We start from the raw sequence: 27873 nt of genomic DNA on the forward strand, positions 1-27873 counted from the left end.
ACTTATATTTAACTTTATTGACTTTTTTTTTAAAGAGCTGAAAAGGCTGAGGTTTAAAGGCCTATGGTAGGAAAAGAAAAAAAAGTGGGGAGGAAAGATTGATATAACTCTGTAATAGGGCCCTGAGGCTGGGCGGTTGTAAATATTAGCCTGGCGTTTTCCACACAGCCGCCTACACTCAGGGCATCTTGCTAAAGCTTGAGGGGTATTTGAAAGGAGTCCTGCCCCTGAGGAGCTTTCAATCACGGGCTCAGAAACCAGATGAGGCCTGGAGGGTTGAAAAATGCATGGGCTTTGGAGTGAGCACACTTGGGTTCAAGTTAGGACTCCTCCATACTTAGTTGTGTGAACTTGGGCAAGTCATGTCCGTTTTCCCCTCCTGAGCCCAAGTTTCCTCCTTTATGGAGTCAGGATTATTCATGCGAGAATGACAGAAGTAATTCTGTACAATGCCTGATACAATGCAGGAAGCAGTTCTTAACTAAAGCCGCTGTGCTGGGGTTAACGCAGCGAAAGCTTGAAGGAGGTAGCCTTCATTACCAACTAAAGGAGAAAGGACGTGAGCGGTAAGAGATGGTGAGAGCCTGCCTAAGCGGGAGGTGGCCTTTCCGCATGCGCACAGTCTAGGCGACCAGCAGAGCAAAGAGGGGGCGGGGCTAGGTTCCTGAAGGGGTTGCTATGGCACCGAGGGGCCAGGGGAGGTTAACTGAACCCTTAAAACATTACTCCCTCCCCCACCCGTTACTGCCTAGGCCGAAGGCCATTGTTCCCAGCAAAATGGCGTCGGTAATTTCCCTCCCGGTTAGAGGCCTAAGTAAGGCTGAGGATGGGAATTGGACTGGGGATGAGAAGAAAAACTACAATTCCCAGGGTACACCGCACTCGTGGGCGAGGCGCAAGGCACGTGCCCAGGCCTAGCGGTTACATGCCGTCAAAAATCCGTTTCATAGCTTCCCTTTCCCATCCCCACTTTCGTTGTTGCCCAGCCCCCGCGCGCGCGCACTGCGGTCTTTGGGGGGGGGGGGGACATGCCGTGGCCGTTGCCCTCGCAACGTAACCGGGAGACCGGTATTTGTAAATCTGTGCTTCGATTTCTAATCCCGAAGCCGGCAGGTATGGGTCTCGCGAGAAAAGACGGGAGTTGGAAAAAGGGAGTTAGGGGTGGTGGGTGAAAAGGTGCCCGAGGGTACCACATCTCGGCAGAGGCTGCATTTAGAGGCTTGCGGATAGCAGAGTGGATGGTGGGTGGCTGGGAAGTAGTGAGTGCTTGTACTTTTCTTTTTTGGAGGGGAAGAAGGTAAAGCAGCCGTGGAGACAGAGCTTTGAACACAAGGAGGTGTCACGCGTGTCTTTTTGGAAAGGAGAGAAGCCTTTCTCCTGTTCGACGCGCATCCCTCTCTCCCGCTGCGCTGAAGAGGGCGGGGGAGGAGTGCGCTCGCTCTAGTTGGCTAGCCACTCGGCACCTCGCAGCGATAGGGGCTGTTCGGAGTTGGGGCTGATCCGTAGGCTTTCTCCGCCCCTCCCCCTCTTCTTTCCTCCCCTCCCTTCCCCGCCCCCCTCCACCCCTCTCTCCTCTCCAGAATTCCCTGGCTGGAGTACGCGTGCGCCTGCTCTGCTCCCGGGCGAGCGCGAGCTTGGGCTCGTACCCCGCTCCCCTAACCCCGCCCGCTCTTTACCTACCGGCAGTAGCTGGCCCGGTGGGCTCGCGGGAGACGCTCGCACGCGCACGCGCACACAACGCGGAGCGGAGCTGGAGACATCGAGGAGGGGAGTAAGAAGCATCGGAGGAGGTGATAGAGGAAGCGGTGTGCGTATATGTGTGTGTTCTACGGTGTGGCTCGTCGAGGGGCGAGCGCAGGCTGGAAGGAGGGCGAGGGAGAAGGGAAGAGAGTCCGAGTCTCTGTCCGTGAGAGCCTCTAATCTGGTGAGGGTCCCGGGCCGGCCAGGGTTCTGGGCGAGAGGGAGGAGGCCGGGGGGCGTGTCTGGGATCCGGCTGAGAGATGAATGGGCCGGGGATGAATGGAGGGAGGCAGCGGCGGCCAAGAGTCTGTTGAGGAGTAAGCGTCCTAGTGGGGGGCGGCTTGACCGAGGCAGGGTGATTGTTGTCGCCAAGAGGTATGGGACGAGGCCGGGCTTGGGTCTTCGCGGTTGTCGGAGTTGCTGTCCGTTTGAGCGAACAGGCGGAGAGGAAAATTCTAAGGTGGGGGGAGTGGAGAAGGGCAGGTTTGGGTTTGAGGTGCGTTTTTTGTCCTTTTCTATTTTTGTTGGGGGTGGCAACTTTGGGAGTTGATGGAGGACTAGGGAATGGGGAAGGTGAGAGGATACATGGGGGGGTGGGAGATGGTTGACAAAGGACTGAGTGATCATTTAAGTGAGATTGAGGGTGCTGAAAAAGATGATCGCTTCAGGTGTGAGAAGTTGAGTTTCAGTGGGTAAAGGGGTGGGGGAAAGTGGACTTAATATAGAGATTCCGTTGATGTGTGAAAGTCGATAGGGCTGGATCGGGTGAGAGAATATTGCTGTCTGGTTCTGTAAGTGGGTTAGGTTCAAGGAGATTGAGAGGTGTTATTTGGCAACGGGTGGTGTTTTCTGTGACTGACAGCTTGAGGATGGGGAAGAAATGGTATGTTTAGGATAAAAGTGGTGAGGTGGCTTCACTGTGCCGAAAGAGGTTTTGTTCGACTAGTTAAGAGTGGTGAAACATTTATGGAGTGGGCTGTGGATGGAAATCCTGCACGTGTATATCTTCCTATCTTGGGAGTTGATAGATGTGTTAAAATGAAATTGAAGCCTCAAAACAGATGCGAGTGGTATGGCTATTCCTTCTTAAGAATTACCTTTGACTAAAGCAATTATACGAATAAATGGGCTTTAAGTTGTGAAAGTCTTCTGTGTGGTAGTGATTACATCCAATTTGGGGAGGCATTGTTACCTGTTTTTCATGTATAGTATGTCATAATACCAGGATAACTTTTGAAGAGATCTCAGTATATGACACAGAGCAGCAGGTGTTTTCTAGACAGTCTCTAACCTTTAGCTTGATGAATTAAAAAATTGCTTAAAGTCAGCAGCCTAAGGGAAGGATACCCTGCATTTAAGGATGGCTAAAATACACTAAAGCTGATTCTGAATGCTGAAGTAATTATACATAATTTTTTTTGTCATTCTGAATTTACCTTGTTTGAAAATTGGCACTTGCTTTTTGGTTTGAGTTTAAATTATAGCAGATTACTAGGACATTTTGTTCTCTGAATACATTACTTATCTTCTGGTAAGGATGCCTGGTGATGGTTTCATTCTGTTCTGGGTCAAGATTAATAGTTTATGAATTTGTAACTTTTCATGGTTACTTTTTACAAACTTTACTGACATATACTCAGTATCTCGGAAATGTTGCAAATTTGAGAACTTTCCTATGCCCTTTATCTTTTATTCTGATTTGATGTTGCAAAGAGTGTAATCCTTGTTTTGACTACCCAGAGTTTAAATACAAAAGCTAATACTATATTCATACTTTCTTAGATTAAGATGAATACTTGTGTATTAAGCGGTAGAGTAGAAGTACTAAAGCACCATGAGAGCCTGGGAATGTTGCACCAATTTTGGCAGGCAAGGTAGCCTCCCTGTCTTGAACTAGATGTTCCTGGAGTGGAAGAACTTGCAAGTTTTGAGGCTGGAAAGTGTAATCTTGGTATATCTGGGGAGTGGAATGAGATAAGGCTGGAATCTTAGTTTGAGGCTGGGGTGAAGGACTACTCTTCAGAATTAGGAGCCTTTGACTATTTAAGAAGGGGAATAACATGAGCAGGTTTTTGGTGTTCATCTCCCTGCCTTTGCTTCTGATGCCTCTGCCCCCCAAACTGGAATGCTCTCTTTTCCCCATGCTGTGAATTTGAGCTCATTCTTTTTAGACTAACCTCAGTCATTAGTTATTCCCGAAAGCCTTTCTTGCCCCCGACTTTTTTTTTCCTTTTCCCAGCATCCTCCACAAAGCTTCATTAGGTGCCCCACTTCAGTGGTCCCATCATACCTTGTACATATTTTTATTACTGTATTTCTGTTGGTAGGCAGGCAGGAAAGTTATTTGCCTTTTTATACTTAAGAGAGAAAATAAAGCACAGAGAGATAAGACCTGCCCTAGTAAGTAAGCAGTGGACCCTGGAATTCCGACTTCTAAACCAATGTTGATCCTCGTATCACAAGTCTACATTTGTTGATGTAATTATTCTATAGTGTTTTAGGAGTTAAATTTCTCTAATTTGGACTTTAACTTCCTTCCATAAAGTACAGGAATTTTTCATTAAGGTGTGCATTAGTTAGCTAGTAAGTGATAAAGCCAGTGGTTGCATAGAACCAGAGTAATCAGAAATAAATGAGAATTGTTCTATTACTGTAAGATTTATTGTCAGATAATTTACTTTAACAGAAGTTCTAAATTTTTGTGTATATGTTGTGTGTGGGGAGGTTGTGTGCAAGGAAAAAAGAAAACCCTTTCTCAGTACCCCATCTTAGTGTAAGTAGACCAGTTCTATTTGCAGATATATTTGATTATTTCTCTTGGCTAAAATCCGGAATACTTTTGGGGGGGGGGAAGTTCCCATTTTTTGTGTGAGATCATAAAGTTTATGGCACTGTTAGGAGATGTTTGAAGATTGTAAAGGACGTCTATAAAAGATTTCATTCAGAAATTCCCAAAACTTCAAGAGTAGAATTGATGCCATTTTAAATTGTTTTGGTAGAGTTTGTCATGAGATACTTGGTTTAGAAAATGTTGAGGTTAAGTTACTGCAGTAGTGAGCCTTTAATGCCCCTTTCTTCAGGGAGATATATATATTTCATTAACAGAAATGAAGTAACATTGTTTTCTGTGTTTTAACCTGGTAATTTTTTACTGTGATAAAATTCACGTAATGTAATGTACCATTTTAGAGTGTACAATTCAGTGTCATTAAGTACCTTCATGATGTTGCATATCTAGTTCCAAAACATTTTCATCACCCCAGAAGGAAATCCTATACCCATTAAACCATGACTTCCCATTCCCCATTCCTCTCAGCCCCTGGCAACCACTAATATTCCATCTCTATGGATTTTCCATTCTGAGTATTTTGTATAAATGAAATCATGCATTATATTACCTTATTGTCTGGCTTTTTTCACTTCACATGTTTTTGAGGTTCACTAATATTGTGGCATGTATCAGTATTTCATTCCTTTTTAAAAAAGTTTATTTCTTTTTTAGTAATCTCTACACCCACTGTGGTCTCAAACTCACAACCCTGAGATCAAGAGTTGCATGCTCTTCTGATTGAGCCAGCCAGGTGCCCCTATATTGCATTCCCTTTTAACGGTTGAATAATATTCCCTTATATGGATATACTACATTTTGTTTATTTATTCATCAGTTCATAGACATTTGGGATCTTTCTACCTTTTAGCTTTTGTGAATAATGCTGGTATGAATATTTGTATATACATTTTTGTTTGAAAACCTGTTTTCAGTTTTTTCAGGTATGCACCTAGAAGTGGAATTATTGTGTCATATGGTCATTCTGTTTAACTTGTTGAGGAGCCACTAAACTGTTTCCACAGTGGCTGCACTATTTTACATTCCCACCAGCAATGTACAAGGGTTCCAGTTTCTTTACATCCTCACCAACATTTATTACTTTCTGGTTTTTTTGTTTGTGTGCTTTATGGCCATACTAAGTGGGTGTGAAAAGGGATCTCATTGTGGTTTTTATTTGTCTTTCTATAATGACTGATGATGTGTAGCATCTTTTCATGTGGCTGTTGGCTATTTGAATTTGTTCTTTGGAGAACTAAGTCTTTTACCCATTTTTAATTTTTTAAAATGTTGACTTAAAGAGTTTTAAAAGAATACATTCTAAATTCTAGACCCTGATCAGACATATGATTTGCAAATATTTTCTTCTATTCAGAGTTGTCTTTTTACTTGTTAATAGTGTCTTTTGATGCACAAAAATTTGAAATTTGAAGTCCAGTTTATCTTTTTTTGTTGTTGTTGTTGCTCGTGCTTTCAGTGTTATATTTAAGAAACCACTGCCAAACCCAAGACAATGCAGATTTACTCCTATCTCTTCTTCGAAGGGTTTTATTGTTTCAACTTTAATATTGAGGTCTTTGTTCCATTTTGAGTTAATTTTTGTATATAGTATGGGGTAAGGGTCCAGTTGTGTTTTTTGTATGCAGATTATCTTGAAGTTTTATAAACTATAAAATAGATAAGGGGTTGGGAGATATAGGCTTCCAGTTATGGAAGTAGTAAGTTACAGGGATAAAAGGTACAGCCTAGGGAACATAGTTAACGGTATTGTAATAATGTTGTATGGTGACAGATGGTAGCTACACTTGTGATGAGCATAGCATAATGTATAGACTTGTGGAAACACTATGTTGTTTCCCTGAAACTAATGTAACATTTTGTGTCAACTATACTTCAATAAAAAAGTAATACATGATACTATATATGAAGCTATTTTGTGGCAATATGTAATTATTCTTTGGGCTTTTATGGAGGAGAAATGTTTCTAAATGCATTTTTGAAGGTCATGCTTTGTATTTGAAGAGTGGGTATATTCTAAAGCTTTTTATGAGGCAGTTAGACTTTCATGATCAGGAAACCTCAATATGGCAAACTAGACAATCCTTATGGTAAAGTTACATAAGTGTTTTGTTTTTTAGATAAGTGTTTTTCTTTTTTTAAAATAAAGAGTATTTTTGTTTTTGGATTGTTTGTGTAGGGTGAAATCTTTGATTATAACTGGGGGGAAAAGCAGATTTAGTTTATAATTAAGCAGAAATTGATAAGAGCACCCTTATCTATGTGTTATTTGGTTTCTGATTGTGAGCCAGCTTCTTGACCAAAACATATATCAATCAGTACCTTGTGGAGACTTTTTATTTGTAGCTTAGGCTGTAATGACCTGGACATTGTCCTATTCATTTAGGAATCATGTAAGATTATTTTAGTTCCGTTACTTGTAAAAATGAGAGTTAAAATTTAGCACAGCACAATTTGTTGGTAAATCTCAGCCTCTAGTTAAGTGTAATTAAAATAGAGATGTTAGTTTGAATTGTTTTAAACACTAGGGGGTGTGTTTAATAGAAGAATGGGAAATTGGCTTGATTAGACCCAAGACCCATGGGGTGCTAGTTCAGCTCTGACGATATCCAGTGCTGCCCAGAGAATAATTTTGTCCTGATGAGCTACTGTGGCATTTCCATTCATAGTTAGCCTTTGAAGGTTTCTAGCAAGAGGGGGAAAAAACCCCTTGAAGCTCTGTGGTTCATTTACTAAGGAAGCTTTCAAAAGTCCTGATAACTTACTCTGAAGCTGTTAATCCAAATGAATTTTGGAGTATGACTTACCCAGCATATTTGTAAGGTTCTACCATTCCTTGAACAAATATTTATTGTGTTCCTCCGGTGTGCAGGGTTGGTGTGTTGGGAATAGATGAAAAGGAAGCAAAACAGGCAATGACCCTGCTCTCTTTGAGGTTACATTATAGTTGGAGGACAATAGTCAACAAATAGAACATAAATGCTGAGAAAAATGAGTTTTTTGAAAGATTTTATTTTTAAGTAATCTCTACCCAACATGGGGCTCAAACTCCGAGATCAGGAGTTCCATACTCCACCGACTGAATCAACCAGGCACCCTGAGAAAAAAATTTTTTAAAGGATGCTGGGATGTTAGAGAGAAGCCTCTTTAGCTCAGTTGGTTAGTTTGGAAGGTTTCTTTGAGGAGGTGACTTTGAACAGAGATCCGAATGTTAAGAGACCAGCAATTCTTAGTATCCCTTCTGTTAATTATTATTTTGTTAAATTGTTAATTTATCTCTACCAAACATTTTAGATTTCCTGATATTTTAAATGTGTAAGTTATGTGCTTTTGTTTCTTTTTCTTTTAAGATTTTATTTATTTGACAGACAGAGATCACAAGTAGGCAGAGAGGCAGGCAGAGAGAGAGGAGGAAGGAGGCTCCCTACTGAGCAGGGTGCCTGATGTGGGGCTCAATCCCAGGACCCTGGGATCATGACCCAAGCCGAAGGCAGAGGCTTTAACCCACTGAGCCACCGAGGCGCCGCTGTGCTTTTGTTTCTAAGGAAAACAAAACAAAACAAAACAAAACAAAAATGGTGCATTCCTTATGAGAAGAAACTGTGTTTCCATGTTTCACTGGAGTAGGAGTCAGCCTAGGTTCTGGTCTTGCTCTCAGTATAATCTTGTATAAATTGGTGAGCATCGATTTCCTCATTTGTTACTAAACAAAGCAAAAGCCCTACCTATTTTGCAGAGGTTTTTTTTTGTTTTTTTTTTTTTGTTTTTTTTGTCTAACTAAGTGAGAAAATATACTTTGTAAATTACACAACGGTATATGAAACCCAGTGTATTCTATTAACATATTTTTGGAGTCAAAGTTTCTCAATTGAGAAATGTTTTCCTACCAATTTAAAGCTTTTGTGCCTGTAACCATCTGGTAAATTTTAGCACCAAAGATCTAAACTCATTGATTAATCAGGAGGGGTTGGGTTCTTAGAACGTGGCAGTATGGTAGAAAGTATGTTGGATTTGGAGCTAGAAAACTGGGGTTCCAGAATTTCCCCTTCACTTACTAGCTTTGTGACTTGGGCAAGACTATAAACTTTTCTGAGCCTTCCTAATTTTCAGAATTCAGGGTAATACTACGTAGCTCTCAGGGTTGTTGTTAGGAGTCTTTGAGTTAAGTAGATGAAGTTCTTATGGAAACTATAAACCTTTTTCTGTAAAGGACCAGATTGTCAATATTTTAGGCTTTGCAGACCATGAAGTCTGTTGCAATAACACAGCTCTGCTGTTGTAGCAGCCATAGACAATATGTAAATGAATGAGTGTGGCTGTGTTCCAATAAAACTATTTATGAACACTGAAATACAAATTTTGAATGATTTTTCTGTGTCACGAAATACTATTCTTTTGATTTTTTTCCCCAACCATTTAAAAATATAAAAATTTTTCTCGGGTCACCTGCTGCACAGAAACTAGCAGTGAGGTGAGGTGAGTTTGGCTTGAGGGCTGTATGTAGTTTTGCCACAACTGTTGTAAAGGGTCAGGCAGAATAAAGTGCTAATTAGGGATTTGAGGGTAGATGATTGATAAATATAAAGCCAAGTGCCCCGATAAATATAAATTGTTTAATTTTGATAACGAAAGAAGATGGAGATGATCTCAACCCCTTTTCTAATTTGAACCCAGAAATTTCTTCATGTAAAATGAGCATCTTTAATTGAGGAAATGATCTTGCTAAAGCAAAACTGGATGATGGAAGTGAGGAAGAAGATAGTTTTAGTGTTATAAACTCCCAAGGACTGTAATGTGGTTATGCATTGTATGTATCTCTGCAATTCAGGATTGTGTATAGTGTTGTGCATGTGGGTGCATGTCATATGTGGCCCCATATTATGAATAAAGAGTGGACTTGGGAGTCCAGTGCCTGAGTTGAATTCTGGCCCTGGTTTCTACTGGCTGTGTGATTTTAGACAAGTTAACTTAATTTTTGGAGCCTAGTTTCCTCATTTGTAAAATGGGAATAAAAATATTACCTATGTCAAGATATTTGTGGTGATTACATGAGAGAATGCATGAAGGGGCTTACAGTGCTTGGCACAAAGCATTCAATAAGTATTGATATTTATTTGTATTTATATTGTACATACCTTACTTGTTTTCTTCTTTCAGTTACTTTGAGAAATGGTAATATCCTCTTATTTATTTATTTGACAGAAAGAGATCACAAGTAGGTGGAGAGGCAGGCAGGCAGAGAGAGAAGGCGGGGGAAGCAGGCTCCTGCCGAAGAGAGCCCGATGTGGGGCTCGATCCCAGGACCCTGAGATCATGACCTGAGCTGAAAGCAGAGGCTTAACCCACTGAGCCACCCAGGTGCCCCAAGAAATGATAATATCCTTAACTGGTTCTTTTGTACAGGTTATTGATGGACAATTCTGCTTTAAAGGATTAAACTAACATACAGGTAGATTAAAACCTTAAGGTCCACCTTTACACAATTTTTGCCCTCCAGTGGGTAACTATTGTTAAGAGTTGACTGTAGGGCAATGGCCACGGTCGCCAAACTATGGAAAGAACCAAGATGCCCTTCAACGGACGAATGGATAAGGAAGATGTGGTCCATATACACTATGGAGTATTATGCCTCCATCAGAAAGGATGAATACCCAACTTTTGTAGCAACGTGGACGGGACTGGAAGAGATTATGCTGAGTGAAATAAGTCAAGCAGAGAGAGTCAATTATCACATGGTTTCACTTATTTGTGGAGCATAACAAATAGCATGGAGGACAAGGGGTGTTAGAGAGGAGAAGGGAGTTGGGGTAAATTGGAAGGGGAGGTGAACCACGAGAGACTATGGACTCTGAAAAACAATCTGAGGGGTTGGAAGTGGTGGGGGGGTGGGAGGTTGGGGTACCAGGTGGTGGGTATTATAGAGGGCACGGATTGCATGGTGTGGTGAAAAAATAATGAATACTGTTTTTCTGAAAATAAATAAATTGGAAAAAAAAAAGAGTTGACTGTAGGGGTGCCAGTTGGTAGAGCATGAGACTCTTGATCTCAGGGTTTTAAGGTCCCATGTTGGGTGTAGAGATTACTTAGAAATAATTTTTAAAAATCTTTAAAAGGAAGTTGACTGTGAACTTGTACAGTCCTTTTTCTCTGTATTTACATGCATATGCATATGCAAATAAAAATATTTTATGTCTTGCTCTTTTCCCAGAGAATATGACTTAGGGCTCTCTCTCTTTCTCCATATATACACAAACACACACATATATATATGGATCTTCACATCATTCTTTTTAATGAATACATAGTGCTTAATACTAATTGCTTCTTAAACCTGCAGGATAAATTAAGAGCATATCTTTTGGGGCTTTTTTGTATGCATTTAAACATACATGAGTACATTTGGAAACATAAGGTTTTGTAGTTTTTTTTCTCACATAAATGATATGTTGTATATGCTGTACTGTAATTTGTTTTTTTCACTTAATAGTATTTATATGTAGGAGATTTTTATATATTAGTTGTATATATCCATCTCTTATTTTTTAAACATGCATATTATTACATAGTACAGATTTACCACTGCTTATTTTATCATTCTCTTATACATGGATATTTAAGTTCTTTTCAGTATTTTTTGCTATTCCAGACAATGCTTCAGTAAAAACCCTAGTGCATGTATATTTGTATACGTACAAGAATATTTCTCAGGTAGATACCAAAAAGTGTAATTGCTGGTGATAAGTATGTATTAAGATATTTGGACTTTGTCAAGGAGTTTGACAAAGGGTTTGAAAGGGCTATTCCAGTTTGTCTGCCAAGAGTGCATGAAGTGCTGAATTTCTTTTTTTCTTTCTTTCTTTTTTTTAAGATTTTATTTATTTATTTGACAGAGAGGGATCACAAGTAGGCAGAGAGGCAGGCAGAGAGAGGGAGGAGGAAGCAGGCTCCCTGCTGAGCAGAGAGCCCGATGGCGGGACTCGATCCCAGGACCCTGAGATCATGACCCGAGCCGAAGGCAGTGGCCTAACCCACTGAGCCACCCAGGCGCCCAGTGCTGAATTTCTCATACACTTTTCAAAAACAGATTTTTTGGCTCATCTGTTGGATAAAAAATGATATTAAATTTTTTGAATTTGCATGTCCCTGCTCAAAAAAGTTTGAGCCATCTTCCTATCATCCACATATTGGCCTTTTGTATTTCTTACTGATTTTTTTAGTTCTTCGTATATTCTGGATATTAATGGTTTGCTATACATGTTGCAAATATTTGCTCCCCATCTGTTGCTTAGCTTTTAACCTTGTTCATGGTTAGATGGGCAAATGTGTTAGCTTTTTATTAATGGTCTTTGCGTTTTGTCTTTTTATGAAAGCCTTTCTTCAGGTTAGAAATATATTCAGCCATATTTTTAAAAATTAATTAATTATTTTTTCATATTTTCTTTTAATAGTTATATAGTTTTGCTGTTACATTTAGCTCTTTAACCTACCTGGGATTTATTTTTGTGACTGGTCTGGAGTGGGTCTTTAACATCCTCCCCCATGTTATAGATAGCCAGTTATTCTGACAGTGTTTATAATGCTATCTGTTCTGTGCTGAAACTATTATTTAACTTACTATAGCTGCATTATATTACAGTTTTCTTTATATAGGTATTGAATATTTCTTCTTGAGTTTGTTCTTAGATGAGTATGTTACAGCTTTGTTGCTCTTATGTACAAGATAGTGTGTGTGTATTTATTTATTTATTTATTTATTTATTTATTTATTTGACAGACAGAGATCACAAGTAGGCAGAGAGGCAGACAGAGAGAGAGGAGGAAGCAGGCTCCCCGCCGAGCAGAGAGCCCGATGTGAGGCTCGATCCCAGGACTCTGGGATCATGACCTGAGCCGAAGGCAGAGGCTTTAACCCACTGAGCCACTCAGGCGCCCTGTGTGTGTGTATTTAAAATCTCAGTGACCTGCCTTCCTCCAGACACCCAGCCCTTCCCTCCCCTTCTGAGTGCTGCCCAACTCCAGGTCCCTCACCTTAGAATAGCTGCTTTTTAAATTACATTTTCTAGCTGATTATTGACAATGTATAGCAAAGCTATTGATTTCTGTTTGTTGATTTGATCTTTGGCCTTTCTGCTGAGCTCTCTATTCTGCTGAGTTCCTATTATAGTTGTTAGTTGATTTGCTTGGATTTTCTAGACAGATAATCATATAGCCTGCAAGTTTTGAATTTTGTGTCCTACTTTCTAATATTCATACATCTTGTTTTATTTCCTTAAGTGGTAGTTGTGATAATAAGAATTCTTGGCTTATTCATGACTTTAATTATTATTTATGTGAAAGATGCTTAACCTCACTCATAAGATAAATGCTAATTAAAACCACACTGAGATTCCTTTTTAAAATCTATCAGAGTGTTAAAAGTCAAAATATTTGATAACGGGGTACCTGGGTTGCTCAGTAGGTTAAGCCTCTGCCTTTGGCTCGGGTCATGATCTCAGAATCCTGGGATTGAGCCCGCATCAGGCTCTCTGCTCAGCAGGGAGTCTGATTCTCCTTTCTCTCTGCCTGCCTCTCTGCCTACTTGTGATCTCTCTCTCTCTCTCTGTCAAATAAATAAATAAAATCTTTAAAAAAATATTTGATGATGCCTTTTTTGTTGTAGGTAGGAGTTTGAATTGGTACAATGGCCATGGAACGCAGTTTGGCAGCATTATATAAAGATACACATGTATTACGTGTATTATTCTAGATACATTAACATACATCAATAAAAGTTAAATACGTAAATTTCTTTTGATCCAATTATATCATTTCAGGAAATACATATATATAAACACACACACATACATACACACATGTGTACAAAATATGCAATGCTATTTGTCATAACAAATAACATAGAAAATAATTGAATACTATATACTATATAGGTTTTAAAAGAATAAGAATAAGGAATTCTGTGTAGTGACAGGGAAAAAATATCAAGTTGTTGTGACTATAAACAAAAGTTTGGTATACACTGTGCTATTTTTTTGTGTAAGGAAGGAAAAAGAGAGCATATATTTGTATTTGCTTATTTGCCTAAAGAAATTCCAGAGGGCTACACAATAATCTAATGAGTGGTTACCTGTTTGGGGAGTGGTGGGAACTGAATAGATGGGAAACAGGGTTGGGAGGGAATCTATTAATTATATACCTCTTTGATTTTTGAGTTTTAGGACTATATTTTTAAAAATTAAATTAAAAATGGTTTCTTAAATTATTTCACCTCCTCCAAGGACATTTTTGTTTCTCTTGATCTCTCTTTTCTGTATTACAGGTTTTCTCCAAATGGCTGTCTCCTGATTCTGTCCGTATTTAATTTATTTATTAGTCAGAGAGAGAGAGAGAACAGGCAGAGAGGCAGGCAGAGGCAGAGGGTGAAGCAGGTTCCCTGCTGAGGAAGGAGCCCGATGTGGGACTCGATCCCAGGACCCTGAGATCATGACCTGAGCTGAAGGCAGAGGCTTAACCCACTGAGCCACCCAGGCATCCCTTCTGTCCGTATTTAAGAATGAGCTAGTAGAAGGGCCGACTGGGAGTTCTGTGTACGGAGACAGGGTTGTCAACTGGTAGGCTTTATTTTGGGGTGAGTGGGTGGACAGCTGGCTATTACACTTGGAGTACCCAAATACCAGAGGGCAAAGGGCTTTGTTCTGGGATGCCCTTGTTCATCCAGGTTTGTTGAAATTGATACTTTGCGTGTAAGGATTTTTTTCTTGGTGGAATGGGGAAGAGAGTTCATCAACTGTTTCATAATTCAGACCTTCAGTTAGTCCCTTTTTTTCCAGACTTTTTTTTTTTTAAACTTTGGCACTTTATGGGATCACTTATCTCTGGGGTTTGGTCCTGCAAGTCTTCTCCATCCTGGGTTGGAACCATTTCTAGTACATATTTTAGGTTGTAGTATCCTTGGATTTGTGTTACTAGCCAGTTCTTTCCTATTTGCTCTCTGTCAGAAATTGTTGAAATCTTGTATTTGTTATGCCATTTTCCATTTGTATCCTTGGCCTGTGACTTATACTTTTGTACTTTTTTACCATTGCTTTTCCAGGAAAGTACAAGAGATATAAGTGTTCAGTTCATCTTCTTGAACCAGAAGCCAACAGTGGTATATGTTAAACTTGGGTAAACTGTAGGCTCCTTGAGGACAAGGACAGACTTTTTTTCTTTTATCCCCAGATCCTGACCGTGCTTGGCACTTGGTAAATGTTTATTGATGTGGATACATATATGAGAGAGGACTGTTAATGGGAAATTTACCATATAATTGTGACAATTTATTTTAAAAAATTTTATTGAATTATACTTGACATATGGTGTTGTATTAATTTTAAGTGTACTACATAGTAATTTGACAGTTCTATACATTCTGCTGTGCTTACCACAGTAAGTGTAGTTACCATCTGTCACCATACAAAGTTATTACAATATAATTGACTGTATTCCCTATACTGTACTTTTCATCTTGTGACTTACTTATTTTAGAACTAGAAGTTTATATCTCTTAATCATTTCCCCTATTTTGCCTGTCCCCTCACTCTCCTCCCTTGTGGCAAACACCAGTTTGTTCTCTGTATTAGTGAGTTCATTTCTCTTTGTTGTCTTTTTGTTAGTTTTGTTTTTTAGATTTGATATGTAAGTGAAATCATATGGTATTTGTCTTTCTCTATCTGACTTATTTCACCTAGCATACTACCCTCTAGGTCCATTCATGTTATCGTGAATGGAACGATCTCATTCTTTCTTATGGTTGAGTGATATTTCATTTTGTATATATACCACATCTTCTTTATCCATTCATCTGTTGATGGATGCTTAGGTTGCTTCCACATCTTGGCTTTTGTAAATAATGCTGCAGCAAATATAGGTGAGCATACAACTTTTTGAATTAGTGTTTTTATTTTCTTCAGGTATAAACTTACCTGAAGTGGCCCAGTAGTGGAATTACTGAATCATGTGGTGCTTCTACTTTTAGGTATTTTTTAAAAAGACAGGGAAGGGGGAGGAGCAGAGAGAGAGGGAGAGAGATAATCTTAAGCAGGCTCTGTGCTTAGCACGGACCCCGACATGGGGCTTGAGATCATGACCTGAGCTGAAATTAAGAGTCAGATGCTTTAACTGACTGAGCCACCCAGGTACCCCTGCCTGTTTTTAATTGGATTATTTTTTTTGTGTGTGTTGAGTTGTATGAGTTCTTGGTATATATCTTGGATATTAACTTCTTATCAAATATGTCATTTGCAAATGTTTTCTTAAGCAGGTTGACTTTATATACATTCTTTCAATGGCTGGTTTCAAAAGTTGAAGTTCTTGAGCCATGGATTAACAAAGTACTGATTTTATGCTGAATTTCTGATGGATAGAATTTCTGATAGATGATAAGCTATGAAGGAAGATTATTTCAAGCTTTTCACTCAAATGCTCCAACACTATATATCAAACAGGTTAAAGGAGTAGATATAGGGTACACATTTGTGAGAGTTTCCCTATAATTTCAGTCTCTCTGGTAGTGCTTTTGTAGTTATCTTTATATCTATTCCCAGTTTGTTACCATTTTATGAAGGAAAAAATGGTCATATAAAAGTTACAACATATAGCTGTTGAACTTAGTAAGAGACTTGAGTTTTGAGGCCTGATTTTTGTGGACTATTTCACTGAGGTATGTTGCTGCATTGCTGAATGTAGAAGAGTTTATTTCCTGGTCACTGAAGCAATGCCAGCTTGGTTTATTACTGGAAAGCTTTAAAAGAATGCCTGGGTGGCTCAGTGGGTTGAGCCGCTGCCTTCGGCTCGGGTCATGATCCCAGCGTCCTGGGATCAAGTCCCACATGGGGCTCCTTGCTCAGCGGGGAGCCTGCTTCTCCCTCTGCCTCTGCCTCTGCCTGCCACTCTATCTGCCTGTGCTCGCTCTCTCTGTAAAATAAATAAATAAAATCTTTAAAAAAAAAAGAATGCATTATATACTTATCAGCCTTCCTAAGTGAGTCTACTGAAAATCATTTGATTTTTTTAGAGTATTGTGGAATAGTGCTTTAATATAGCACTGCCCCTAGGGGTTATTAAGATGTAGAAAATAAAAGCTTCTATTGATTGATTATTATATTATGCCAGGCACTGTGCTAAGTAGTTTATATGTGTATTTTCATATCAGTCCTTTGAGATTTCACAAATGAAATCAAGAATGAATGAGGTAAAGTAATGGGCCCCAAATCTACTTTGAGGAATGAGAGGCAGAACCAAGATTTGATTCCAGGTTTCTCCCACTCCAAAGCCTGTGTTCTGAACCCCTGTTTTATGGACAAGAAGCTAATGGATCCATGATGGGAAGGCCATAGATATTCTATGCTTAGTGTAGTTCTTGGCCTAGTTTTAAAAAGATTTGTTTTTCTTATTTGTTGTGTTTGTGTCTTTTATTTGTTGTTTTTTATTAATTATTGATGTCAGGGCTTTCCCATTCAGAGCAGTGATTCTCAACTCGGAGGCCAGGCTGAAGATAAAGAAAGTGGACAAAATTGAGTGGGGGAAGATAGAGAATATAATTTTAGAAAGGCATATTTGATATTATGGCTTAGATTTTAGTCAAAATGTTTTAAGATTCTTAAGAGAGACATCATCTTTTATTGAGATATGATTTATATACTATAAAATTCACCAATATAAATGTAAATGATTTTTAGTAAATTTATAGAATTGTGTAACCTTGATTACAGTCTAATTTTAGAATATTTCCATCACCCCCAAAAGATTCTTTAGGCCAGTTTGCAGTTAGTCCTGTTCTTATATACTTCAGCCCCAGGTGACAAGTTATTTATTTTCTCTTTTTATAGATTTACATATTCTAGACTTTTCATAGAAATGGAACCATATGGCATGTTGTCTTTTCCTCTGGCTTCTTTCACTTAGCAAAATGTTTTCAAGGTTTATCCTCATTGTAGCATATATCCGTAACTTATTCCTTTGCATTGCCAAGTAGTATTCTATTGTATGGTTGTAACACATTTTGTTTACCCATCAGTTGACAGACATTTGGATTGTTTCTGCCTTTTGGCTATTGTGAATAGCATTGCTGTGGACACTTATGTACAAGTTTTGTGTGGACATACGTTTTCATTTCTCTTGGGAAGATGGTGTCATATAGTTATTCAATGCTTAATTTGTTGAGGAACTGCTAGACTGTGTTCTGGAGCAGCTGCACCATTCTGCGTTCCCTCCAGCAATGTATAAGAGGTCCATTTCTCTACATCCTTACCAACACCTGTTATTGTCTGTCTTTTGTATCATAGCCATCTTCATGAGTATGAAGTAATATTTCATTTGTGGTTTTGAGTTGCATTTCTCTAAAGAGTAATGATGTGTAACATCTTTTCCTTTGTTTATTGGCTATTTGTATATCTTTTAAAAAATATTTTATTTATTTATTTGACAGAGAGAGAGATCACAAGTAGGCAGAGAGGCAGGTGGGGGTGGGGGAAGCATGTTCTCCATGGAGTAGAGAGCCTGATGTGGGGCTTGAACCCGGGACCCTGAGATCACTACTTGAGCCAAAGGCAGAGGCTTAATCCACTGAGCCACCCAGGTGCCCCTGTATATCTTATTTAGAGAAATGTCTATTCAGATTTTGAGCCCATTGGATTATTTATCTTTTCATTATTGAGGTATAAGAATTCCTTTATAGGAATGCCTGAGTGGCTCAGTCAGTTAAGTGTCTGCCTTCAGCTCGGGTCATAATCCCAGGCTCCTGGGATGGAGTCCCGCAAGGGGCTCCTTGCTCAGGTCTTGCTCAGTGGAGATCCTCCTTCTTCCTCTGCCTACTGCTTCCCGTGCTTATGCGTGCTCACTTGCTTGCTCTCTCTCTCTCCCTCCCTCCCTCCTTCTGATGAATGAATAAAATCTTAAAGAAAAAAAACAAATTCCCTATATATTCTGAGTACCAGTCCCTTATAAGATATGTGATTTGCACATATTTTTGGTCAGTCTTTTTGCTTTTCACCTTCTTGATGGCATCCATTGAAGCACAAAAGTTTTCTTTTTTTTTTTTAAAGATTTATTTTATTTATTTATTTATTTTTTAAAAAGATTTTATTTATTTATTTGACAGAGAGAGATTACAAGTAGGCAGAGAGGCAGGCAGAGAGAGAGAGAGAGAGAGAGAGAGAGAGAGGAGGAAGCAGGCTCCCTGCAGAGCAGAGAGCCCGATGCGGGACTCGATCCCAGGACCCTGAGATCATGACCTGAGCCGAAGGCAGCGGCTTAACCCACTGAGCCACCCAGGCACCCTAAAGATTTATTTTATTTATTTGACAGAGAGAAATCACAAGTAGATGGAGAGGCAGGCAGAGAGTGAGAGAGGGAAGCAGGCTCCCTGCTGAGCAGAGAGCCCGATGCGGGACTCGATCCCAGGACCCTGAGATCATGACCTGAGCCGAAGGCAGTGGCTTAACCCACTGAGCCACCCAGGTGCCCGAAGCACAAAAGTTTTAAAGTTTGATGAGGTCCATCTTCTCAATTTTCTCTTTTATCACTTGTATTTTTGTTATTTTATCTGGGAAATTATTGCTTAACCCAAAGTCACTAAGATTCACTTCAGTGTTTTTTTTTTTTTTAGAGCTTTAGAGTTTTTGCTGCTATATTATGTCTCTGATCCACTTTGAGTTCATTTTAATATGGTGTGAGGTGGGAGTCCAACTTTATCTTTTTTTTAAAAATATTTTATTTATTTATTTGACAGAGAGAAATCACAAGTAGATGGAGAGGCAGGCAGAGAGAGAGAGAGAGGGAAGCAGGCTCCCTGCTGAGCAGAGAGCCCGATGCGGGACTCGATCCCAGGACCCTGAGATCATGACCTGAGCCGAAGGCAGCGGCTTAACCCACTGAGCCACCCAGGCACCCCCAACTTTATCTTTTATATGTGGATATATCCAATTGTCCTAGCACCTTTTGCTGAAAAACTGACAAGGAGCAAGGAGCCCATGCTGGGAGTAGATCTCAGGACTCTGGGATCATTCTTTTCCCATTTGGTAGTCTTGGCCTCTTATTTGAAAATCGATTGACCGTAGATGTTAAGGTTTACTTCTCGACTCTCGATTCTATTCCATTGATTTAAAATTGACCCTTGATGATGTGAGGATTAGGGGCACCAACCCCTGTGCAGTTGAAAATCTGCATATAGCTTTTGGTTCTCTAAAAACTTTGTAGTTGGAGCGCCTGGGTGGCTCAGTGGGTTAAGCTGCTGCCTTCTGCTCAGGTCATGATCTCAGGGTCCTGGGATGGAGCCCCGCATTGGGCTCTCTGCTCAGCAGGGAGCCTGCTTCCTCCTCTCTCTCTGCCTGCCTCTCTGCCTGCTTGTGATCTCTCTCTGTCAAATAAATAAATAAAAAATCTTAAAAAAAAAACAAACTTTGTAGTAATAGTGTACCAAAGCTTTACCAATAACATAAACAATTGATTAGCACATATTGTATATGTTATATATATTGTATATGTATTCTTACAATAAAATAAGCTATGGAAAAATGTTATTAAGAAAATCAAAAGACTATGATGAGTGCTGTGAAGTGTGAACCTGGCGATTCACAGACCTGTACCTCTGAGGCTAATAATACATTATATGTTAATAAAAAAAATTAAGAGAGAGCAAATTCACAGTACTCTATCATAAAATATCCATGCGTAAGTAGATCTGCACAGTTCAAACCCATGTTATTCAAGGGCCAGTTATATGTATCTCCTTTTTCTATTGTTCATTTCTAATTTAATTCTTTTGTGGTAGGAGAGCATACTTTGATTTCAGTTCTCATAAATTTATTGAGATTTATTGTATAATACATGATTTGCTCTGGAGATTTTTTGCATGTGTGTTTGAAAAGAATGTATATTTTGCTCTTATTAGGAGTGTTCTATAGATGGCAGTTAGGTTAAGTTGGCTGTTGTATTGACCAAGTTTTCCAGATTCTTTTTGCTTTTCTGTCTAGTTCTCTCCATCACTGAGAATGGGGTATTAAAGTACTCTACTGTTGTTTTTGAACTGTTTATTTCTTTCCAGTTTTCTCATACTTAAAAAATATCCTTCTTTGTATCTAGGAACATTTTTGTCTTGGGTTTTGCTTTTTTAGAATTTAGAAGCTGGGGAACACTTATTTCCCCATTCCCCTTAATTATTTCTTCTTATCCTTATAGTTTAGGAAACCAGGTGACCAAATGTGTTAGAATTACTGTACCAGAGCAACACTACTGTTTTTTTAAAAAAAAGATTATTTATTTATTTATTTGTCAGAGAGAGAGAGAGAGAGATGACAAGCAGGCAGAGAGGCAGGCAGAGAGAGGAGGAAGCAGGCTCCCTGCTGAGCAGAGAGCCCGATGCGGGGCTCGATCCCAGGACCCTGGGATCATGACCTGAGCCGAAGGCAGTGGCTTAACCCACTGAGCCACCCAGGTGCCCCAACACTACTGTTTTTATATTCGAATTCTGAGTAAGATTTATATTTTTCTTATTCTTTTTTTAAGAGTTTATTTAATTGTCAGAGACACAGAGAGCAAGCTCAAGCGGGCGGTGGTGGGATGGGGGTAGGCAGAGGCAGAAGGAGAAGCAGGCTCCCTGCTGAGCAAGGAGCCCACACTGGGATTAGATCTCAGGACTCTGGGATCATGCCTGAGCCAAAGGTAGACACTTAGCAACTGAGCCACCCAGGCGTCCCAAGATTTAATTTTTAAAAAGAGGTTATGCAGTTAAAAATGTTTGAAGGCTTTTTCCAACTTAAATTCTCCAATTTTATGTATTTTTGTCTGCTGAGAGGTCTTTTTATCTTACTTATGGATCTCTGTTCTTAAGGTTTCTGGATAAGTGATCTTTAGTGAAGTAAAGTGAATAATACTCTTCTTTCTTAAGACTATCCTACCTAAAATGTTTACATTTGGAAAATGTGAGTGAAGGTTATACTGGATTCTTTGTATATTCTTGCAGGGTTTTTTTTTTTTTCCAAGTCTAAAATTATGTTAGAATAAGTTAACGAAAAAAATCTCTGCCTCAGTAAGGCATTGTTAGATACTTTTTTCTCACTTGCAGGCAGTACTAGTCTGAGTCTTAAAGTGTGTTGATTTGGCAGTGTAACCTCACAGAATAGTTTTGGTATTAACATAGTTACTTCCTAGTTCTGTCATCTGATAGGCACATTTCTGGGAATTTTTATAGGCTTTTCTTTTGCCTCACAACCATATTCACTTAGATATAAATCTTGCATTTATTATTTGCTTAACATGTCTTGAGTCTGTCCCTCTTGCCACTGTTTTCACTGAAACCTTAGCATCTCTTCCCTGGATTGTGGCAGTAGCTCTCTAACTGATCTCCTTGTTTTACATTGTATGGCATAGAAATCCTTAGTGACTCTCTGCCTCTCTGTCCTCATCTACGTGCTTCTAATAAGTGAGTAAACTATTATTCATGGTACCACTTACATGCACTTATTCCATACTGTTTTATGACTTTGCTTGTGATCGTCTCTTTGCTTGGACCAGCTAATTTTCTTTCTTTAAAACTCAGTTTGGGGATCTTTCCCAGGAAACCTTTCTTAGAGTATCTGACTTCAGGTTTTTGCATGTAGATATACAATAGTCCTAGCACCATTTGTTGAAAAGACTGTTCTTTATTGAATTTTCTTGGCACCCTTGTTGAAAATTAATCAACTATAAATATGTGGGTTTTTTTCTGGACTGTTTAATTATACTCCCTTTATCTATACCTCTTTATGCCAGTATCACACTATCTTAATATTATAGCTTTGTAGTAGGTTTTAAAATTGGAAAGGGTGAGTGAGTCTTCCAACTTTGTTCTTTTTCAAAATGGTTTTGGTTTTGGCTCTTCTGGGTCCCTTGTAGTTCTGTATGAATTTTAGGATCAATTGGTGAATTTCTGCAAAGAAACCAGCTGGAATTTTGATAGGAATTGTGTTAAATGTGTAGAACAATTTGGGGTGTTTCTCCTCATTTGTTTTAGTTCAGGGTTGGTTTTCTTCAGTTTTTCAAATTTGGTATTTCTGTGTATGCTTCGTTTGGCATAGCAAATTGTGCCTTTGGAGGCATATAACATGATAATGGGTATATAAGTTAACTTCGTGATGCATGTTTGTGGTGGGAAGGGAGAATTTTCTTACTGGTAGTTTTACCATTTTTGAAAAAAGGTTTTTCCTTATGAATTCCACGTATTTCCACACATTCACTGTGGAAAGTTTTAGAAAATACAAGAAAGCAGAAAGTTCATAATTCTACCATTCACAGTTCATATAGTGTGTACATATGTGTATGGAAATATGTATATATTTCTTTTTTCATTTATCTGTATAACATATAGGCAGTGTCTTTTCATCTCACTAAAAACTGTGGTGTTTTTCTTTTTTTTTTTTTTTAATATTTTTGTTTTTTAAGTAGGCTCAATGGCCAGCATGGGACTTGAACTCATGACCCTGAGATCAAGAGCTCTGTGCTTTACTGACTGAGCCAGACAGTCACACCCAAACTTCGGTGTTTCTTAATGCTGTGTCACATCTCATTTTGATATTTAACTAAACCTCTATTAGGCTTATGTTTAGGATAGTTTTTCCAAATTAAAAGTGCTATAGTTAAATCTTTGCCCAGATTCTTGACTATTTTCTAAGGCAAGTTCCTATAAGTGGAATTGCTGGTTCAAGAGGATGCATATTTTTAAGTCTTTTTTGCCATTTTTTTAGTATAGTGATATTTGAAAGCCATTTCTTTATGTTAGTATTTGAGGATAAGCCATTTCTTTATGTTAATATTTGAGGGTAAGCTCATTAACAAGTATTTACATTATTTGGAACTACCATTAGATGTTCATACAGCATTATTCACTGTGGTTATTAAAAGGATAAAAAAAGGCAAAAACAAAAAACCAATCCATTGACCAGATGAATGGAAAAACAAAATGTGGTATATCCACACAATGGAATATTGTTGAGCCTTAAAAAGGAATGCAATTCTGATACACGGTACAACGGTACAACGTGAGTGAACTTTAAGCATGATGTGAAGAGAAATAAGCCAGACATAAAAGGACAAATATTGTATGATTCCACTTATATTTAAGTACCTAGAATAAGCAAGTTCATAGAGACAGAAAATAGTATAGGGATTATCAGAGGCTGGGGAGATGGGGAGTTTAACGGATGTAGAATTTCAGTTTGGAATGATGAAAATGTTCTGGAAATGGATAGTGGTAGTGATTGTACAACATTGTGAATGTACTTAATGCCACTGAATTGCACGCTGAAAAATGGTTAAATGGCATATTTGATATTAAGTATATTTTACCACAATAAAAATACTGCAATTGGAGTGATTTCAGAATTTTAGATAAAAATCACTCACTGAGAAATTATGTGCTTATTTTACTTATTGTGTATTACCTTATAGCTAAGTGAGCTCAGGTTTTGAATACTTGTTTTAAATGTGATAGATTGATAGCTGGTGCTGAGAACTAAGTTCCTCATCAACATTCATGCAATATGAAGATTTATTGAGCTCTGTATGCTAAGTAGTCTGCTAAGCACTGAGGACTACAGTGGTAAACAAGATAAGACACAGTCCCTAGAGTCTCCTGGTTGCTAAGATTGGACAGAAAAAGAACAAATTTCTTATTAAGAAAAAAAGGGATTAAACAATCAGGTGACTTGTTTTCTCCTTAATGATTTCCTTTGTGGGGTGATTTTAAAATATCCGTTTTCCCCCCCTTCAGGTTGCTATGGAAACATATGACTAAATAAACGGAAGTCCATTCTGATAATTCTGATACCTGAGATGTAACTGGACTAAAGAGTGGAACAGGAAAAATTTTAGTGCCAACCTCAATTACAATGGCTACTGATTCAGGAGAGCCAGCTAGCACAGAAGATTCTGAGAAACCTGATGGAGTTTCATTGGAAGACAGAGCTCCTCAGCTTGCAGCAACTTTGACAGTGGAAGCTAGACTAAAAGAAAAAAATAGTACCTTCTCTGCTTCTGGGGAAACTACAGAAAGGAAGAGATTCTTCCGAAAGAGTGTTGAGATGATGGAAGATGATAAAGTTGCTGCATCTTCCTCCAAAGATGAGAGAATGAAGACCACAACCAATATTCCAAGAGTAGAAAAACTTCCTACAAATGTGCTAGGAGGTGGACAAGAAGTTAAATATGAACAGTGTTCAAAGGCAACCTCAGAGTCCTCAAAAGATTGTCTCAAGGAGAAAAGTGAAAAGGAAATGGAAGAAGAAGCAGAAATGAAGGCTGTAGCTACTTCTCCTAGTGGGAGGTTCCTGAAATTCGACATTGAGCTGGGAAGAGGAGCATTTAAAACAGTATATAAAGGATTGGACACTGAAACATGGGTTGAGGTTGCTTGGTGCGAGCTGCAGGTGGGTATATAATTTTCTTGGTCTTAATAAATTACAGTTTTAGCATGCCTGGCCTTCTGAGGGGTCCAGGGGTAATACATATCATGGATTAAAATAAAACGAAAGGCATGTCCACTACCTCCCTGAAATTAATGCTCTTTTCCTAGATCCTCTTAAGGAGCTCATGGCAGCCTTTTTTTCCTCCTCTTTTTCCCCCCCTGTTTTAAAGGGGGAAAAATTTATCAGTGCTTTCTTTGGAAAAATGTTCTCAATTTATTAACGTTGGGAAATCCCCAAAACTCTTGACGTCTCATTTTGAAAACTTTTAGTAAGTTTTAGTTAGTTGCATTATTACTTAGTTGATTGTTCTACTAAGTATTTGGGAGTGTGATACATCAGGGATATATTTAGCACGATACCTCCCTTTTTTTTTCTTTAAGCAATTTTTTTTGGGGTTTGTATGGTGTTTTTCAGAACAGAAAATATTATGCTTGATTCTTTGATGACTTCTTTTTTTTTAGAAAGTATTTTTTTGATTTTTATTTATTTGAAAGAGATCACAAGTAGGCAGAGAGGCAGGCAGAGAGAGAGAGGAGGAAGCAGGCTCTTCTCTGAGTAGAGAGCCAGATGCGGGGCTCTATCCCAGAACCCTGGGATCACGACCTGAGCTGAAGGCAGAGGTCAGCTTTAGCAGAGGCAGCTTTAACCCACTGAACCACCCAGGGGCCCCAATGACTTCTGTTAATATAGACTTGTCCATGCTTTAAATTTACCTCAGAGAGGATCTCTGGAAGAAATAATCACCAGAACCTACTGAGGTTAGTCAACTGGAATGTGTTTAGAAAAGAGAAATGAAAACAACAGATTAAATTTCCTCAGTATTTGGTTCCATATTTGTGTGGTACTTTTAACTAACAAAGGACTAAATGGGGACAGAACATCATAGAAGGGGTTATAATAAGAATAGTTTTAGATAGATACAGTTCAAATATAAAGAAAACCTTTGTGACCTCAGTCAGCCCATGGAAAATGTCACTGTTCACATGAGATGCTTAAAATTAAGATTGAGTAGAGCAAGTCACTTAGTACAGGTTTTTGTTGTTATTCAGATACCTGTGGTCTCTCCATATGGATGTGAATGTAGGTGCTCTGATTTCACCCATTCTGAATTTGCTGTAGGTTGCCATTTAGATAGGTTGAAATTTAGTCCAGGTCCCTGCATTTCTAGGGAGCTTTTTGTTAAACAACATGGTTTTGAAACTTCACCATCTGTAACAGTTAGTGTTTCCTTCATATGTGGATTCCAGAGCCTATTGTCAAAGATTCAGATTCAGTAAGTCTGGGGTGGAACGCAAGACTGCAATTTTTTTTTAAAGATTTTTATTTATTTATTTGACAGACAGAAATCACAAGTAGGCAGAGAGGCAGGCAGAGAGAGAGGAGGAAGCAGGCTCCCCGCTGAGCAGAGAGCCCAGGGCTCCATCCCAGGACCCTGAGATCATGACCTGAGCTGAAGGCAGAGGCTTCAACCCACTGAGCCACCCAGGCGCCCGCAAGACTGCAATTTTAACAAGCTTTCAAAGTACTTTGAAAGTGCTTGGCTCTCTGGAATTCAAGTTACCTAGCAGTCAAGCCATTCTAGTAGTTCTCCAAAGATGTGTGCATGTGTGGGTTTGCTTGGTTTTCTTTTCACCCCCTTGTTCCCCTTTCAGAATTTCAGAATTTTATAAGGTCTGTGTTGTAGTGGAAATATTAGGTCATGTGAACAAATAAATATCAAAATCACCTGAAATTCCACCATTTTGAGGATGCTTTTAAACGGACTCTTTTTTTTTTTTATGTGGGCTCTTTTTTTTTTCAAGTGTGTACATGACTGTTTTTTCCCCCACACAGTGGGATTGTTACTATAAGGTTTTACAAAACCTTTTGTTTTTACTTATGATGAACATCTTTTCATTACCAGTAACCATGAATTAAATTATTATTTTTAATAAATACCTTTATAACTTATTTAATCAGTCCTCTGTTGTTGGACATCTAGAATTTTCTCTGCTATTTCACTGTTGTAAACATGTTTGTGACCAACATCCTTGTATATATAGTGAAAATTATGTACATTTTAATTTCATCTCTACATTGTGCCATTGGTAACACTCATCTTTTAGTGATACTCTGTAAATGGGGGAAATAGTTTCCATTCACTTGGTAGTAGGATACATAGTAAAAATATGTCAAGTATTTTGCAAATTGTATACTCTAGCTATGCTAAAGGATGCTTAGGTAAAACTTAAAACATTCTAGTGGTGGACCTGTGGAGAGAGTGAAATTCACCTGTGGAGAGAGTGAACGAGCCTCTAAGGTCTTAATATTCAAAGTGTGGTCCCTGGACCAGCAGCATGGACATCACCTGGGAGCTTGTTAGAACTACAGGTTCTATGTCTCATCCCAGACCTACTGAATCAGAATCTGCTTCTTAGTGACATCCATAGGTAATTTGTATGCACAGTAGTATTTGAAAAGCCCTGAAAGAAGGGACCACCAGTCTAAGAGCTAGCTGAATCAGAGGAGGAATTCCCTTAATACACCAACATATGCTTTATATTATATCATAGATACTGATTCCTGCTGTCTTCTCTAGACTTTCCAAATCAGAATCTCTAAGAGATGGGGCCCAGGAACTTACTTTTTAGAAGTTGCCCAGGTGATTGGACACATAGCCAGATTTGGTAATATCCATGTGGAGCAAACGCTGTAAATATATAAAATACATTTTTTAAAAAAAGATTATTTATTTATTTATTAATTTGACAGACAGAGATCACAAGTAGGCAGAGAGGCAGGCAGAGACAGAGACAGAAGAGAAAGCAGGCT

At 38.8% G+C, this 27873-nt stretch overlaps 1 protein-coding gene across 3 annotated transcripts in view; it reads left to right on the forward strand.

The window, feature by feature from the left end:
* The first annotated feature begins 1682 nt into the window (after positions 1–1682).
* The window catches only part of WNK3 (WNK lysine deficient protein kinase 3), a 156815-nt gene continuing 130624 nt past the window's right edge, over positions 1683–27873 (forward strand). For 2 of the 3 annotated variants that reach the window (XM_044234442.1, XM_044234444.1), the window contains exons 1-2: positions 1683–1807; positions 24369–25023. In XM_044234442.1, coding sequence (XP_044090377.1) covers positions 24487–25023 — 537 coding nt within the window. In that variant the 5' untranslated portion in view covers positions 1683–1807; positions 24369–24486. Of the gene's footprint in view, positions 1808–1847; positions 1925–24368; positions 25024–27873 lie in introns of those variants that run through there. The other variant, XM_044234443.1, reaches the window with a different exon arrangement.

Source organism: Neovison vison, chromosome X, assembly GCF_020171115.1.
Source record: "Neovison vison isolate M4711 chromosome X, ASM_NN_V1, whole genome shotgun sequence".
In the NCBI taxonomy this organism is placed as follows: domain Eukaryota; kingdom Metazoa; phylum Chordata; class Mammalia; order Carnivora; family Mustelidae; genus Neogale; species Neogale vison.